The sequence below is a fragment of the Pristis pectinata genome, chromosome 16, assembly GCF_009764475.1.
Source record: "Pristis pectinata isolate sPriPec2 chromosome 16, sPriPec2.1.pri, whole genome shotgun sequence".
Classification (NCBI taxonomy): domain Eukaryota; kingdom Metazoa; phylum Chordata; class Chondrichthyes; order Rhinopristiformes; family Pristidae; genus Pristis; species Pristis pectinata.
The window spans coordinates 45,552,497-45,568,315 of NC_067420.1; the positions used below are offsets into that span (position 1 = coordinate 45,552,497).

The 15,819-nt window shown below is 45.3% G+C and overlaps 1 protein-coding gene across 1 annotated transcript in view; it reads right to left on the minus strand.

The window, feature by feature from the left end:
• Nucleotides 1-15,819, minus strand: part of eif6 (eukaryotic translation initiation factor 6) — a 56,497-nt gene that overhangs the window by 28,119 nt on the left and 12,559 nt on the right. The window contains exon 3 of the mRNA XM_052031616.1: nt 3,368-3,543. Within this exon, the coding sequence (XP_051887576.1) occupies nt 3,368-3,543 (176 nt within the window). The remainder of the gene's footprint in view (nt 1-3,367; nt 3,544-15,819) is intronic.

A 15,819-nucleotide genomic window follows, 5' to 3' on the forward strand; every position in this document is an offset into this window, starting at 1 on the left:
TTTGTTTTTTCTCTCAAGCCCTCATACATCTATTAATTAAATGGTACTGAAACCATATTGTCACCTGGACAACCTTGGTCTCCACCCCACCACAGACGTTCCCTCTGTTCTACCCACCCCTCCCAATAAATAAAAACACACAGGTTTTCTCACTTTCCAAATTCTGAAGGATCATTGGCCTGAAATATCAACTCAGCTTTGTCCTCTGCAGATGCTGCCTGACCTGGTGAAAAGTTCAAGCACGCTGTTTTTATTCCAAAGTGCTGTCCCAGGATACATCTTCAGGATAATAAATCCCCTTTCCAATTCAATGAAAAGATTCTACAAAGCAGTTGTCATGGTTACAACACCCAACACTTATTCCATCAAAAAATGTGAGAATCTTCACACTCCAAATCCTTTTACTCAATGAGACGGCATCAGTGTAAGGGGCAGGAGTCACAACTCATATTTAATCACTTGGCATGCATGGAGACAGAGCTACAGAGCTCCTTCTGTAAATCACAGAATATGGATGGAAATATCACAAAACCAGAGTTCTAAATATTTCACTGATGTTGCTGCCTGCCAGTTTAGGGACACTAGTGGTAACAGGCTAAAGTAAATAACATTTAAATAACCTTACTGTCAACAACACTCAACAGATTGTTGGCAATCGAAACAGCCAGGCTCCATATGGAAGATACGAGTCAGGAAGCTGCACCTTTTCAAACCAAACCTGTCTTTGCCGGCGGTGAACAGGATCATGGAATGGACACAGCACAGAAACTGGGGGAGGGAGGGGGGCCATTCAACCAGTTAACTCTGCACTGACTCTATCAAAGAGCATTCCCGTTGGTCCCATGGAGTTGTCCTTTGTCCAAAGCCCTGCACATTTGGTCTCTTCTGATACTTACCCAGCTCCCTTTAGAAGGCTACAATTGAATCTGCCACCACTCCCATCTCTAACACTGCATGCCAGACTCTAACTGCTATGTATTGTTTCACCTCATATAACATTTGGTTCTTTTGCCAATCACTTTCATTTGAAGTCCCATGTTATTGACCTGTCCGCCAGGTCCTCTCACATCCTTCGGGGTCTGACGGAGCATGTTGGAGAGATTGTTTTCTGTTCTGTGACAACTGGTTCTAGGTTCTCTCAGTTTAAATACAAGGGGTTTAAAACAAGTGGTGGTGAAATCTTCTCTTACAGCATCAGAAAACTTTGGAAGTCATACCAAAGGGCATAAGAAGCAGAGTCTTTGAATATTTTTAAGGCACATGTAGATAGATTCCTGATTAGGCAGTGAAACGTTACCACGGGTACAGAGGAATACGGAGTTGAGGCTAGAATCAGATGAGCTATCACACTATTACACTAGTGGTAGGGAAGATGTTGAAGGTTCTGAGGGACAGGATTTATCTTCACTTGGAAAGGCAGGGACTGACTAGGAGTCAGCTTTTGTTCAGGGGAGATCACGTCTCACAAATCTGTGTTTTTTGAGGAGGTAACTATGAAAATTGATCAAAGCAGAGCAGTAGACATGGTTTACATGGACTTCAGCAAGGCCTTTGACAAGGTCCTGCATGGTAGGCTGGTCTAGAAGGTTAAGGCACAAAGGATCAGAGGTATGTTGGCAAACTGGATCTAAAATTGGCTTGGTAACAGGAGGCAGAGGGTAGTTGTGGAGGGGTGTTTTTCTGATTGGAAATCTGTAACAAGTGGTTTACCACAGGGATTGGCACTGGGACCTTTGTTGTTTGTCATACATACAAATGAATTGCATGAGAACGTAGGGGGTCTGATTAGCAAGTCTACTGATGACACAAAAATTTGAGTTATATATAGTGAAGTATAGAGAAGCAGATCAATTGGAAAGTTGGGCAGAGTGGTGGCAGATGAAATTTAATCCAGACAACTGAGGTAATGCACTTTAGGAGGTCAAATTCTGGTAGGACATATAGAGTAAATGGCAGGGACCTTAGGAGTGTTGATGTGCAGAGATATCTTGGCGTGCAGGTCCAAAGCTCCTTAAAAATTGTGACACGGGGGATAGGGCAGTGAAAAAGGCATTTGGTGTGCTTGCCTTCATAGGCCAAGGCACAGAGTATAAAAGCTGGGTTGTCATTGTGTTAAATTCTGGTCCCCGCATTATATGAAGGATGTGGAGGCTTTGGAGAGGGTACAGAAGAGGTAACCAGGATGGAGGGCTATAGTTATAAGGAAAGGTTGGATAGGCTGGGTTTGTTCTCACTGGAATGTAGGAGGCTAAGTGGCAACATTATAGAGGTTTATAAAATTGAGGGGCATGGATAGGATAGACAGTCAGTCTTTTTCCCAGGGAGTCCAGAACAGGTTTAAGGCGAGATGGGAGATTTAAAGGAGATCTGATGGACAAGTTTTTCCACACAGAGAGTGGTGGTTATCTGAAACAAGCTGCTGGGGAGGTGGTAGAGGCAGATACAATTATAAGGACTTTGAGTGGGCACTTAGATAGGAATGGCATAGAGGGATACAGGCCTAATAGAGGCAAATGGGATTAGTATAGACAGACGACGTGGTCAGCATGGGCCAGGTGGGATGAAAGGGCCCAGCTCTGTGCTGTGTGACTCCACAACTGTAAAGGCACAAGTGACCTTGAGTGCCCTATTCCTGCTCCTAATTTGCACGTACAGCTCCTTTGGGGAACAACCTCAGCCTCTCTGATCTATCTGCGTAACTAAAGTCCTCGTCCTTGGAATCATTTGGGTTAGCTTCTTCTGTGCCCTCTTTAGAGCTTCATATCTAAAGTGCACCCAGAAATGAACAAAATATCCCAGTTTTGGCCAAACCAATGTTTTAAAAAGCTTCATCAAGACTTACTTGCTTTTGTACCCTATGCATCTGCCAAAGATGACATGCATTTTTAACCACTCTGTTTTGTTTGCCTCCAGCAAATAGTGCACATTTATCCCCAGATCTCTGCCCTTGTATCCTTCCGTGTCCTCTAGTTAATATTGCTTCTTCTCGTCCTTCCAATCAAAATGCAACACTTCACATTTCTCAGCATTAAATTTCATCGGCCAGCCCATCTCTTCCACCAGCCCATTTACATCTGCAGTGATCCTCCTCGCAGTTCTTGATGCCGACAAGTTTTGTGTCATCTGCAAATTTGGAAATTCTGTCTTGTATACTCAAATTCGTCAGTTTAAACAGAAGTTATTCCTCCAATGAATTCTGTTTCCCTGCTGTATGACTATATGACTGGAAAGATGTGCCTTGAATGAAACTTTACATTGAGGTTTTGTCTGCCTGCCCCACTAATCAGGACAATCTTCCCCAAGTACTTTGTATGTTCCCTGCTCCATCAACACCACCAATAAGATAACCCAAAGAAAGCACACATACCCTGTCGAGGTCTGGGTGCACCAAGGCCACGTAGTCATTGCAGGCAATAACATTGCCGAGTGCAGAAAGGCGTTCCTCAACTCTTTGAATAGCCACAGAGTCCGGGAGACAATTGCGTATATGTTGCAGCTCCTGATCGGTTGTGTTATTAGGGACCAATAATCCATGCCGGTTACCTGTTGGAGCCAACTGTACTGATTAGGCCAAGTCTATGCAATGCACCATTACCCAAATATGTAGGTATGATCTATAACCAAGTTTATCATTACGACACAATAACAATAACAGCACGGAAACAGGCTCTTCGCCCCACGAGTACATGCTGACCATCAACAACCCATTAACACTAATCCCAGTTTATTCTCAACGTTCCCCTTGACTCACCTCACCATCCCCTCCCCCCCCCACCGATTCTACCTCTCACCCACACACCAGGGGCAATTTACACTGGGGCCAATTAACCTATTAAACTGCACATCTTTGGGATGTGGGAGGTAATCCATGGAGTCAAAGGGAGAATGTGCAAACTGCACACAGACAGCACTAGAGGTCACTGGAGCTGTCTGGCAGCAGATCCATCCACTTGCCAGAGAAAAAAAAACACCCTTCAGTGTAAATTATCATATTTTTAAAACTCACTTGGGATCTGGGCATCATTAACAAGGCTTGCGTTTATCGTTGCCTTTGAGAAGGTGGGGCCAAGCCACCTTGAACCACTGCGGTCCTTCTGCTGAAGGATTTAGACGCAACCATAATGAAGGAACAGCACTTTTTCTCCACGTCAGGATGTGTGACTTGGAGGGGAATCTCAGGAGGCGGTGTTCCCTTAAAATGCCTCCATATAGCAATCTCGTTATAAAATGACAGCTGATTTAAGTAAATTTTTCAACACGATCCCTGTAGTGTACTCAGGCACTGAAATGAAAATTTTACTCCTTTTAGTTGTCAAGCCAGAGTTCAAAGCAGGCTCTGTGATGATAAAAATTTAAAACAGCTATTGTTATAACATTTTCAACACCCAGCAGTAATTGGGTAATCTCACTTAGACAAGTCAAAGGATGAGATGGATGGAGAACAGAATTGCAACCCTTCCACGAGATGATGACAAGATTTCTGTTGTTCCCATGCTGAAGGCACACCATGATGTGTTGAGATTCCAGCATGTTAACTCAAATGCCTTTGAAGGAGAAGTGATTATCCAATTACAAAACAGAGAGATGAAGATTCAAAGATGAAGTTTCACCCATTACTGTTTTGGTGGTGTTAGTCATAAACAGTAGACAGTGCATCACTTAATACCACTTGTACCAACTCAATTATACCAGACCAAGTCTAGCAACGGCTCCTGTTCTCTTTATCATTACCCTGGAAATCCCACCACAAATCACTTTTTGCCTCCGAGTCACGTGGTATACAACGACATTATCTGCAGAGTCAGACGATGGCAGCCAGACTACCTCTTTGGCTCCCTCGATCACTCCGTTGCCTGAATTTTGAACATTCAGTCTTGAATGATCTATAATTTTCTCTGCGAGAACAGGTCATCCCCTCTCGGAACCAACACAAGCTCTTCCTTCACCACTGACTTTAAAGGGTATAGAAGCACAGTGGTTAGGTTACTGGACTTGCAGCTACAGTTCCGGACCATTACACCCGAGACATGGGTTCAAATCCTACCATGACAGCTGAGGAATTTAAAATGAATAAATTACATACATCCAAGTACAGGTAATTTATCAGCACTCAGTCCACAGAGAATGGTCGAGGCAAATATTATAGATGAACTAGCACATGAAAAGGGACTAAAAGATTATGGTGATAGATTTAGGATGATAGGAGGAGCTGGAATGCAGAGTAAATGCCAGCTTGGGTCGGTTGGTTGGAGTGGCCTGTACTTGCGCTGTCGACCCTGCATTATACAGGTTTCTCAACAAATTCAAGTGCTGATTAATCAGAAGATTCAAATGTGGGTTAATTGAGAATGTCAAATCTACATTAACATTTGTTAGGTAAAGGTGTTACAGGATGTGGAATACAAGACAGGTAGATGCAAATCAGCTGTAATCCATTTGATATTCGGAAAAGCTTTCTATGTCCATTGAATTAATGGATGGTATCTTGGTTCGATAGTTTTATATAGCATCCAAAACCACTGGCTCTATAATCTTGTTTTCAATCTTTAACTTTGCTGGGACTCTTTTCCCTGAAGTGGAGGAGATTGAGGGGTAACCTTATAGAGGTCCTACACAGGTTATAAACACCTGGATTATGGACACACTGTACATATGAACGAGCGTTTGGGAGACCGACAGTATGGATGGAGATGGATTTGCTAGCTGCTACAGGCATCTTCTGCTGGGTGGGACAGGGCATTTCTGCATGCCATCTCTCCCCACCCCCCACCAAGCCACAACAATTGAGGGCTGGGTCCAGCGAGCACAGCTGGAAGTACTGAGCAGACTCATTAACTTGCTCACTCCAAGACAGTGAGGCCAGCTGACAGGAGACGAGAGGTTCTGCAGATGCTGGAATCTGCCCTCTTCCTTTCCAGTCCTGATGAAGGGTCTCGACCAGGAACGTCTACTGTTTATTTCCTTCCATAGATGCTGCCTGACCTGCTGAGTTCCTCCAGCACTTTGTGTCCATTGAGGTCAGCTGGCAGCCACTCTTCCTGCTTGCTCTCCCTGTTTCTGTTCATTTCCAATGTATGAACAGCTTGGGTTGCAAACTGTTCTGAGAGACTGAAACCCATCTTTACGGGGAAGTTCCCAGGTTAAGGCATATAAAATCATGAGAGGCATAGATCACACAAAGGTGGATGATTACAGTCTTTTGCCCAGGGTAGGGGAGTCTAAAACTAGAGGGCATAGGTTTAGGGTGAGCAGGGAAGGATTTAAAGGGAAATTGAGGGGCACCTTTTCCCCCCGCAGAGGGTGGTTGATATATGGAATGAGCTGCCAGAGGAAGTGATAGAGGGGGTACAATTACAAAACATTTAAGAGATATTTGGACGGGTTTATGGATTGGAAAGTTTTAGAAGAATATGGGCCAAATGCAAGCAAATGGGTCTAGCTCATTAAGGCACCCTGGTCAACATGGACGAGTTGGGCCAAAGGGCCTGCTGTCATGCTGTACAAGCCTACGACTGCACACTTTGTCCAAATCGACGAATGCCTTTCAAATGAGGATGGATAGTCTCAGAAGACTTTAGTATTTCCCATTTATTGGGAATAAGGAGCTGACCACAGGAAAGGGAATGCACAGCCCTTAAACCCCAGGTATTTGCAGTCATACTAGAAAAATGGTGGATGAGGAGCATCTTTCCAATCACAGCAGATCTCTTATAATGCGTGTAGGGATGCTTTTGTAAACTGCTGATGAAGCTTAAGTATAGCAGGTGGCTGAAGCACACAGTTCAGTCAATGTCAGCGGAAAAGGGAGTTACACTTCCATCATCTCCTGCTGCCTGCTCACAGGAGCCCAAGGAAAAGAAATGAAACACCTTATCAATGGTATTAACTTAAAAAATAGCCAACGTTACAACTATAAAGTGACATATTGCAACAGGAAAGTATGGAACCCAATCCCTATCAATGTTTGGAACAGAATTCACAGGCAGTGCTCCACATACAGTCTGGAACAGAGCCTTGTAAACATAAAATATTCATGGCTGTCACTTCCATCAGCTCCAGTTCTTAGTGCTGCAGTCAACTGGAATAAATTAAACAGTAGCAGCGGCAGGCAGTAAGGAACAATCCTGTGACTGTCACACAAATGCTCACCGCACTGAGAACACAACCATAGCCTCAGATTTTGGAAGAAACTAAAGTGCAATTTTATAGAAAACCTCCCAAAACATTGAAAATGAAACCCAAAGGGAATTTGATGTATATTTAAAAAGGTATCAACTGCAGGGTCATGGGGAAAGATCAGGCATGGGACTGAAAACATTTAAAACCCTTTGCATAAAAGAATGATTTGAATTCCTTCTTAAAATAAAGGGCGTTTGCCATTCATTGGCCGATTTTACAGCTTTATCAGCCTCCTTGGATAGCCAGGTTGGAGGCTGAAGTTACTCATCAATTATTAAAGATAAAACGCAGCAGCAGTCTGAGCAGCTCCGTCACGTGGGCTGAACCCAGGAGAAGGTGACCTCAATTCCACAGTCTGCTTGGCAGTTTTAAGGAGATCCAATTTCAGGCCTTTTTTTTTTGAAAAGGCCTTTTGAACTGCAATTTATCACCCCTGACCCACCAAATGCATCACTAATCATAAGTGTTTCTGAGGTACTGCATCTTTGAGGATTTGGCTGGTATGATCTGTCCCACTGTCATACAAACATTCTAGAAAAGGCTGAAAAGCAAGCAGTGCCTAAAATGCACAATAGACATTATAGCCTTCTCTAACAATGGAACATCACATTTCTGTTGCAGGTATGTTTAACCATCAATCCTGTCAGTGTAGATGCACAACACTGCTCTCCTTAACTCCACTGATTTGAGCCTTTAAACCTGGAGTGCCAATCTAGTTCCAAACAGATGGAAATGCTTCAAATAAACCATAAAATTCACAGCCCAGGAAAAGGCCATTCTGCCCAAATGGTCCATGCTAGTATTCCATTCACTGGGTGGATTCCAGGGCTATCAAACCAGAACAATTGAGCAAGAGGTTTGGAAGAGCAAGATTTTACTGAAATGTACAAGGTTCTGAAGGGATTTGACAGAGTAGATGCCGTGATGCTTCCTACCTTGGGGAATCTAAAGCTAGGGGACAATCTCAGAATAAGCAGTCCTCCATTTAAGACAAAGATGAGGAGAAATTCTTCTCTCAGATTCTTCGGCATTCTCAATCCCAGACAATTCTAGAGGCCAAGTCACTAAACTATTTGAGGTTGAGACAGACTGATACTTGGACTATGGGGAGCTGAGGTTATGGGGATTGGGTAAAAGAACAGGGTTGATGCAAGGTCAGCCATGCTCCTCCTCTACTGTTCCACACAAACTACACCCTCTCCTACACGATCTACTAAGGGACTAGAGATGAAGGAGGTGCAAGGACTGTGGCAACTATTCTTAAGGATCAGTGAAGTCCTAACAAGTTATTAATTGGAAAAGGATTATTAGCAGCAAGATCAAAAGTAGTAGAGGAGATGAAACTGGGTGTGAAGATAACTCAAAAGATGTCGTTATAATCCAGTACAAAGGGAATTTTAAGGACTTTAAGCTTTTAAGATATCAGATGAGGTAGACACCCTCTTTTAATTCACTCAAAAGATTTTCTCCCCATCCCCAGATGCAAAACAAACCAAATAGTTTATACTGGTACTGATAACAATGTCCCTAGCTCAGGGAGGCAAGGCTCTGTGGTGATCGTGACTGTCTTGATACCACACAATATTTGGAAGTCTCTGGATTCACGTGCTAGAATAGGGCAGGCTGGTCCTCCTGCCATCCTTTCACATCCAATCAGAATTGTACTTCGTACTGCAGCTAGCATTCTTCCTTCTGTTAAGGCAGCCGCTTGGGACCAAGGAGGACTTGCTTCCACTTGTGGGATCCATGGGCTGGGGGTTGTTTGGAATGTTGGGTGCACATTCCCTCGATGGTCCCAGTTTAGAGATCTGAGATGGTTGATGTCTTCTTGGACATTTCTTCTCCATCCCAGGTTGTCACAGGCCTGGAAGTAGGGAAACTCCGGTAAAAGAGAGGTGCAGACGCGTGACATCAGCCAGTAGAGCGGGAAAGATTTAAAAAGAACGCCATATCCAGTGGGCAGCATTTGGAGTGGACAGCAGAGTGAGAAGTAGCAGAGTGATAGGGCTTTGGCGGTAATGGGATGAGGCGAGGTAGGTTTACCTGTGCTAATTGTGGAAAGGAAGTAGTGTGTGTGTGTGTGTGTGAGAGGCTGGTTTCCTGTGCTCAGTGTCAGATGTGGGAGGTCCTGGAGTCTCCCAGCCTCCCGGATGGCCACATCTGTACCTGGTGTGTCGAGCTGCAGCTAAGGGGCTGCAATAGAGAACCGGAGGTGCAGCTCGATGACCTTCATCTGGCACTCAGGGAGAGCGAGGGTGATAGAAAGGAATTATAGGCAGGTGGTCACACCAGGGCCACGGGAGGCAGACAAGTGGGTCACGGTCAGGAGGGGGAAGGGGAAGAGTCAGGTACTACAGAGTACCCCTGTGGCTGTACCCCTTGACAATAAGTACCCCTGTTTGAGTACTGTTGGGGGGACAGCCTACCTGGGGGTAGCAACAGTGACAGTGTCTCTGGCCCAGAGTCCGGCCCTGTGGCTCAGAAGGGTAGGGAAAGGAAGAGGAAGGCAGTAGTGATAGGGGACTCTATAGTTAGGGGGGCAGACAGGCGATTCTGTGGATGCAGGAAGGAAACTCGGAAGGTAGTTTGCCTCCCAGGTGCCAGGGTGTGGGATGTTTCAGATCACGTCCAAGATATCCTGCAGAGGGAGGGAGAACAGCCAGAGGTCGTGGTACATATTGGTTCCAATGACAGGTAGGGAAAGGGATGAGGTCCTGAAAAGACTACAGGGAGTTAGGAAGGAAGTTGAGAAGCAGGACCTCAAAGGTAGTAATTTTGGGATTACTGCCAGTGTCACGCGACAGTGAGTATAGGAATAGAATGAGGAGGAGGTTAAATGCGTGGCTGAGGGATTGGAGCAGGGGGCAGGGATTCAGATTTCTGGACCATTGGGGCCTCTTTTGGAACAGGTGTGACCTGTACAAAAAGGATGGGTTGCACTTGAATCCCAGGGGGACCAATATCCTGGCGGGGAGGTTTGCTAAGGCTACTGGGGAGAGTTTAAACTAGAATTGTTGGGGGGTGGGAACCGAACTGAAGAGACCAGAAAAGAGGCAGTTGGCTCTCAAACAGAGCAAGCTTGCAGTCAGTGAGAGAGGGAGGATAAGCAGGTGATACAGAAGGGACGTGCTCAGACCGATGGTTTGAGATGTGTCTATTTTAATGCAAGGAGTATTGTGAACGAAGCGGATGAGCTTAGAGCGTGGATCAGTACTTGGAGCTCTGATGTGGTGGCCATTACAGAGACTTGGCTGGCTCAGGAACAGGAATGGTTACTTCAAGTGCCAGGTTTTAGATGTTTCAGAAAGGACAGGGAGGGAGGCAAAAGAGGTGGGGCAGTGGCACTGTTGATCAGAGATAGTGTCACGGCTGCAGAAAAGGTGGACGTTATGGAGGGGATTGTCTACGGAGTCTCTGTGGGTGGAGGTTAGGAACAGGAAGGGGTCAATAACTTTACTGGGTGCTTTTCATAGGCCACCCACTAGTAACAGGGATATCGAGGAGCAGATAGGGAAACAGATCCTGGAAGAGTGTGATAATAACAGAGTTGTCATGATGTGAGATTTTAATTTCCTAAACATCGATTGGCATCTCCATACAGTGAGAGGTTTAGATGGGGTGAAGTTTGTTCGGTGTGTTCAGGAAGGTTTCTTGACACAATATGTAGATAAGCCTACAAGAGGAGAGACTGTACTTGATTTGGTATTGGGATATGAACCTGGTCAGGTGTCAGATCTCTCAGTGGGAGAGCATTTTGGAGATAGTGATCATAATTCTATCTCCTTTACAATAGCATTGGAGCGAGATCGGAACAGACAAGTTAGAAAAGCATTTAATTGGAGTAAGGGAAATTATGAGGCTCTCAGGCAGGAAAATTGAAGCTTAAATTGGGAACAGATGTTCTCAGGGAAAAGTACAGAAGAAATGTGGCAAATGTTCAGGGGATATTTGTGTGGAGTTCTGCATAGATACGTTCCAATGAGACAGGGAAGTTATGATAGGAGATAAGAACCATAGTGTACAAAGGCTGTAATAAATCTAGTCAAGAAGAAAAGAAAAGCTTACAAAAGCTTCAGAGAGCTAGGTAATGTTAGTGATCTGGAAGATTATAAGGCTAACAGGAAGGAGCTCAAGAAGGAAATCAGGAGAGCCAGAAGGGTCCATGAGAAGGCCTTGGTGGGCAGGATTAAGGAAAACCCCAAGGCATTCTACAAGCATGTGAAGAGCAAGAGGATAAGACGTGAAAGAATAGGACCTATCAAGTGTAACAGTGGGAAAGTGTGTACGGATTGGGAGGAAATAACAGAGGTACTTAATGAATACTTTACTTCAGTATTCACTATGGAAAAGGATCTTGGTGATTGTAGTGAGGACTTGCAGCAGACTGAAAAGCTTGAGCATGTAGATATTAAGAAAGAGGATGTGCTGGAGCTTTTGGAAAGCATCAAGTTGGATAAGTCACGGGACAGGATGGGATGTACCCCAGGCTACTGTGGGAGGTGAGGGATAAGATTGCTGAGCCTCTGGCGATGATCTTTGCATCATCATTGGGGACGGGAGAGGTTCCAGAGGATTAGAGGGTTGCAGATGTTGTTCTTTTATTCAAGAAAGGGAGTAGAGATAGCCCAGGAAATTATAAAACAGTGAGTCTTACTTCTGTCTATGGGTATGCCTAGTAATTTCTAAGGTAGGGACATGGTCGGCACAACTTTGTGGGCTGAAGGGCCTATATCGTGTTGTAGGTTTTCTATGTTTCTAAACCTAACTCCAATGGAGTCTTCCTCCTAAGGAAATGCATGAACCGTAGACTTGTTATAACTAAATCCTACTTTGTCCAGAGACAAGAAGTCATAAGGCTTCACCTGCTAGGCTACATTAACGTCCCGTCAAGGGACCATAAGGATGTCCACATCATTCGTGCCATAGTACGTGTTGATGATTAATGGACTGAGCATCATCAAACTCATGTTGGCACTTCCACCAAACATGATAAAAGCAGCACTGCCACAGGAAAATCTCAAACACCCATAAAGAAAATTCTCTTCAAGTCGGTCTGTTGGACAAGCTGCTGATTCCCATCTGACATAAGCCACAGATTGTCCAGTGCTTGGTCCGCCCTGCAGTCCACCACAAAAAACATTTAAAAGGCTCTTTCTTTGCCAGAAAATCCCAACACAAGAACAAATTAATCAAGAACACAAGGTGCTCTTGGACCAGAAATACCATTAGGTCTCAATGGAAAAAGTAAACAGTTCTGAAGCCATCTGAGGGGTGAGATTCATTAAAAATATTGACCTGATGAACAAATAGTGGGTGGAAAGAGCTCAGGAGACCCATCAACATAACGACAACACTGTCAATCTGGTAGCTTCATGGTTACTGAGACTGAGATTGGCTTTTAATACCAGATTTATTGAATCACTTGAAGTTAAGTTCCTTGCTGTCACAGTGGGGTTCAAGCTCACGTTTCTGAATCAATGGTCCATAACTGGACTATTGATTCAGAGGTAAGGCTCTTCCTGCCTACGTCGTTAGTACCAATATGGACAACGACCTCTAGCTGCTCACCCTCCCCCTTCAGAATGTCCTGTGCCTGCTCAGAGACATCCTAACCCTAGCACCAGGAGGGAAATGCACCACCCAAGTGTTGCCTGCAGCCAAAGAAACACCAGTCTGTTTCCCTGACAATCGAGTCCCCAATCACACTGGCTAACCTAGATATAGACCTTCCCTACAGCGCAACAGAGCCGTGGTGCCGCTGATCTGGCTGCTGTTGTTACTTTCCCAAGGGGCCAACCCCCCCCCCCCCCATTCTTGTTAGAGGGGAACAGCCACAAGGGACTCCTGCCTGTCCCTCCTGTTGCTGACCTATCGATCTGGCTGAACTTGCGGTGTAACCACCTCCCTGAAACCATTATAGAAACATAGAAAAACCTACAGCACAATTCAGGCCCTTCGGCCCACAAAGCTGTGCCAAGCATGTCCCTACCCCAGAAATTACTAGGCTTACCCATAGCCCTCTATTTTTCTCATCTCCATGTACCTCTCCAACAGTCTCTTAAAAGACCCTATCGTATCCGCCTCCACCACCGTTGCCGGCAGCCCATTCCACACACTCACCATTCTCTGAGTAAAAAACTTACCCCTGACATCTCCTCTGTACCTACTCCCCAGCACCTTAAACCTGTGTCCTCTTGTGGCCACCATTTCAGCCCTGGGGAAAAGCCTCTGACTATCCACCCGATCAATACCTCTCATCATCTTATATACCTCTATCAGGTCCCCCCTCATCCTCCGTCACTCCAAGGAGAAAAGGCCAAATTCCCTCAACCTGCTTTCATAAGGCATGTTCCGCATCCCAGGCAGCATCCTTGTAAATCTCCTCTGCACCCTCTCTATGGCTTCCGCATCCTTCCTGTAGTGAGGCGACCAGAACTGAGCACAGTACTCCAAGTGGGGTCTGACCAGGGTAACTATATATAGCTGCAACTATACCTCTTGGCTCCTAAATCCAATTCCACGATTGATGAAGGACAATACACCATACGCCTTGTTAACCACACAGTCAACCTGCGCAGCCGCTTTGAGAGTCCTATGGACTTGGACCCCAAGATCCCTCTTATCCTCCACACTGCCAAGAGTCCTACCATTAATACTATATTCTACCATCATATTTGACCTACCAAAATGAACCACTTCACACTTATCTGTGTTGAACTCCATCTGCCACTTCTCAGCCCAACTTTGCATCCTATGTCCCGCTGTAACCTCTGACAGCCCTCTATACTATCTACAACACGTCCAACCTTTGTGTCATCCGCAAACTTACTAACCCATCCCTCCACTTCCTCATCCAGGTTGTTTATAAAAATCACAAAGAGTAAGGGTCCCAGAACAGATCCCTGAGGTACACCACTGGTCACCGACCTCCATGCAGAATACGACCCTTCAACAACCACTCTTTGCCTTCTGTGGGCCAGACAGTTCTGGATCCACATTGCAACGTCCCCTTGGATCCCATGCCTCCTTACTTTCTCAATAAGCCTTGTATGGGGTACCTTATCAAATGCCTTGCTGAAATCCATATACACTACATCTACTACTCTCCCTTCATTGAAGTGTTCAGTCACATCCTCAAAAAATTCAATCAGGCTCGTAAGGCAGGACCTGCCCTCGACAAAGCCATGCTGACTATTCCTAATCATATTATACCTCTCCAAATATTCATAAATCCTGCCTCTCAGGATCTTCTCCATCAGCTTACCAACCACTGAGGTAAGACTCACTGGTCTATAATTTCCTGGGCTATCTCTACTCCCTTTCTTGAATAAGGGAACAACATCCACAACCCTCCAATCTTCCGGAACCTCTCCCGTCTCCATCGATGATGCAAAGATCATCGTCAGAGGCTCCGCAACCTCCTCCCTCGCCTCCCACCGCAGCCTGGGGTACATCGCATCCAGTCCCGGCGACTTATCCAACTTGATGCTTTCTAAAAGTTCCAGTGCATCCTCTGTCCTAATATCTACATGCTCAAGCTTTTCAGTCCACTGCAAGTCCTCACTACAATCCCCCAGATCTTTTTCCGTAGTGAATACTGACGTAAAGTATTCATTAAGTACCTCTGCTATTTCTTCCAAATCCATAAACACTTTCCCACTGCTGCACTTGATAGGCCCTATTCTTTCGCATCTTATCCTCTTGCTCTTCACATACTTGTAGAATGCCTTGGGGTTTTCCTTGATCCTGCCTGCCAAGGCCTTCTCATGCCCCCTCCGGGCTCTCCTAATCTCTTTCCTAAGCTCCTTCCTGTTAGCCTTATACTCTTCCAGATCTCTGATATTACCTAGCTCTCTGTACCTCTTCTATGACACTCTCTGCCTCCATCGATGCCATCAAGGGCATCTTAAAGAGGCCGTACCTCAAGGCAGCAGCATCCATCATTAAGGACCCTCACCATCCTGGACATGCGCCCTTCACGTTACTACCATCGGGGAGGAGGTACAGGAGCCTGAAGACCCAGACTCAACGATTCAGGAACAGCTTCTTCCCCTTTGCCGTCAGATTTCTGAATGGTCTGTGAACCCGCGAACACTACCTCAATATTCTTTTGCAATATTTATTTATTTTTGTGACTTACAGTAATTTTTATGTCTTGTACCGTACTGCTGCCACAAAACAAATTTCACGACATATGTCAGTGCTAGTAAACCTGATTCTGACTCCTGTCTGTTCCTCAGTGAGTCCAACTGCTGCTCCAACTGATCCATGCAGTCTCAGGGGAACTGTAGCTGGACACACTTCCTGCAGACATAGTCGTCAGGGACACTAGACTGTTCCCTGATGTCCCACATCTGACAGCAGCAGACCACTCCATTGACTGACATTGCTGCCTCTCGGGGTTACTGATTTAAGGTTATTGTTGGCTGAAAGAAAAAAAGACCTTTAACTTGACTCACCTTGTCACTGCTCAGCCTCCTCGCTGATGCCTCACTCGTCAAAGCCTCTGTACTTAGGCCTCAAGACGCCACTGGCAGAGATCCCAATGATCCAGGTATCTGAAGCCTTCCCTCCTACACCAGCTCTTCCACCATACATCAACTGTTCTCTTTTTCCATTTCTGGCCTCACTAGCACATGG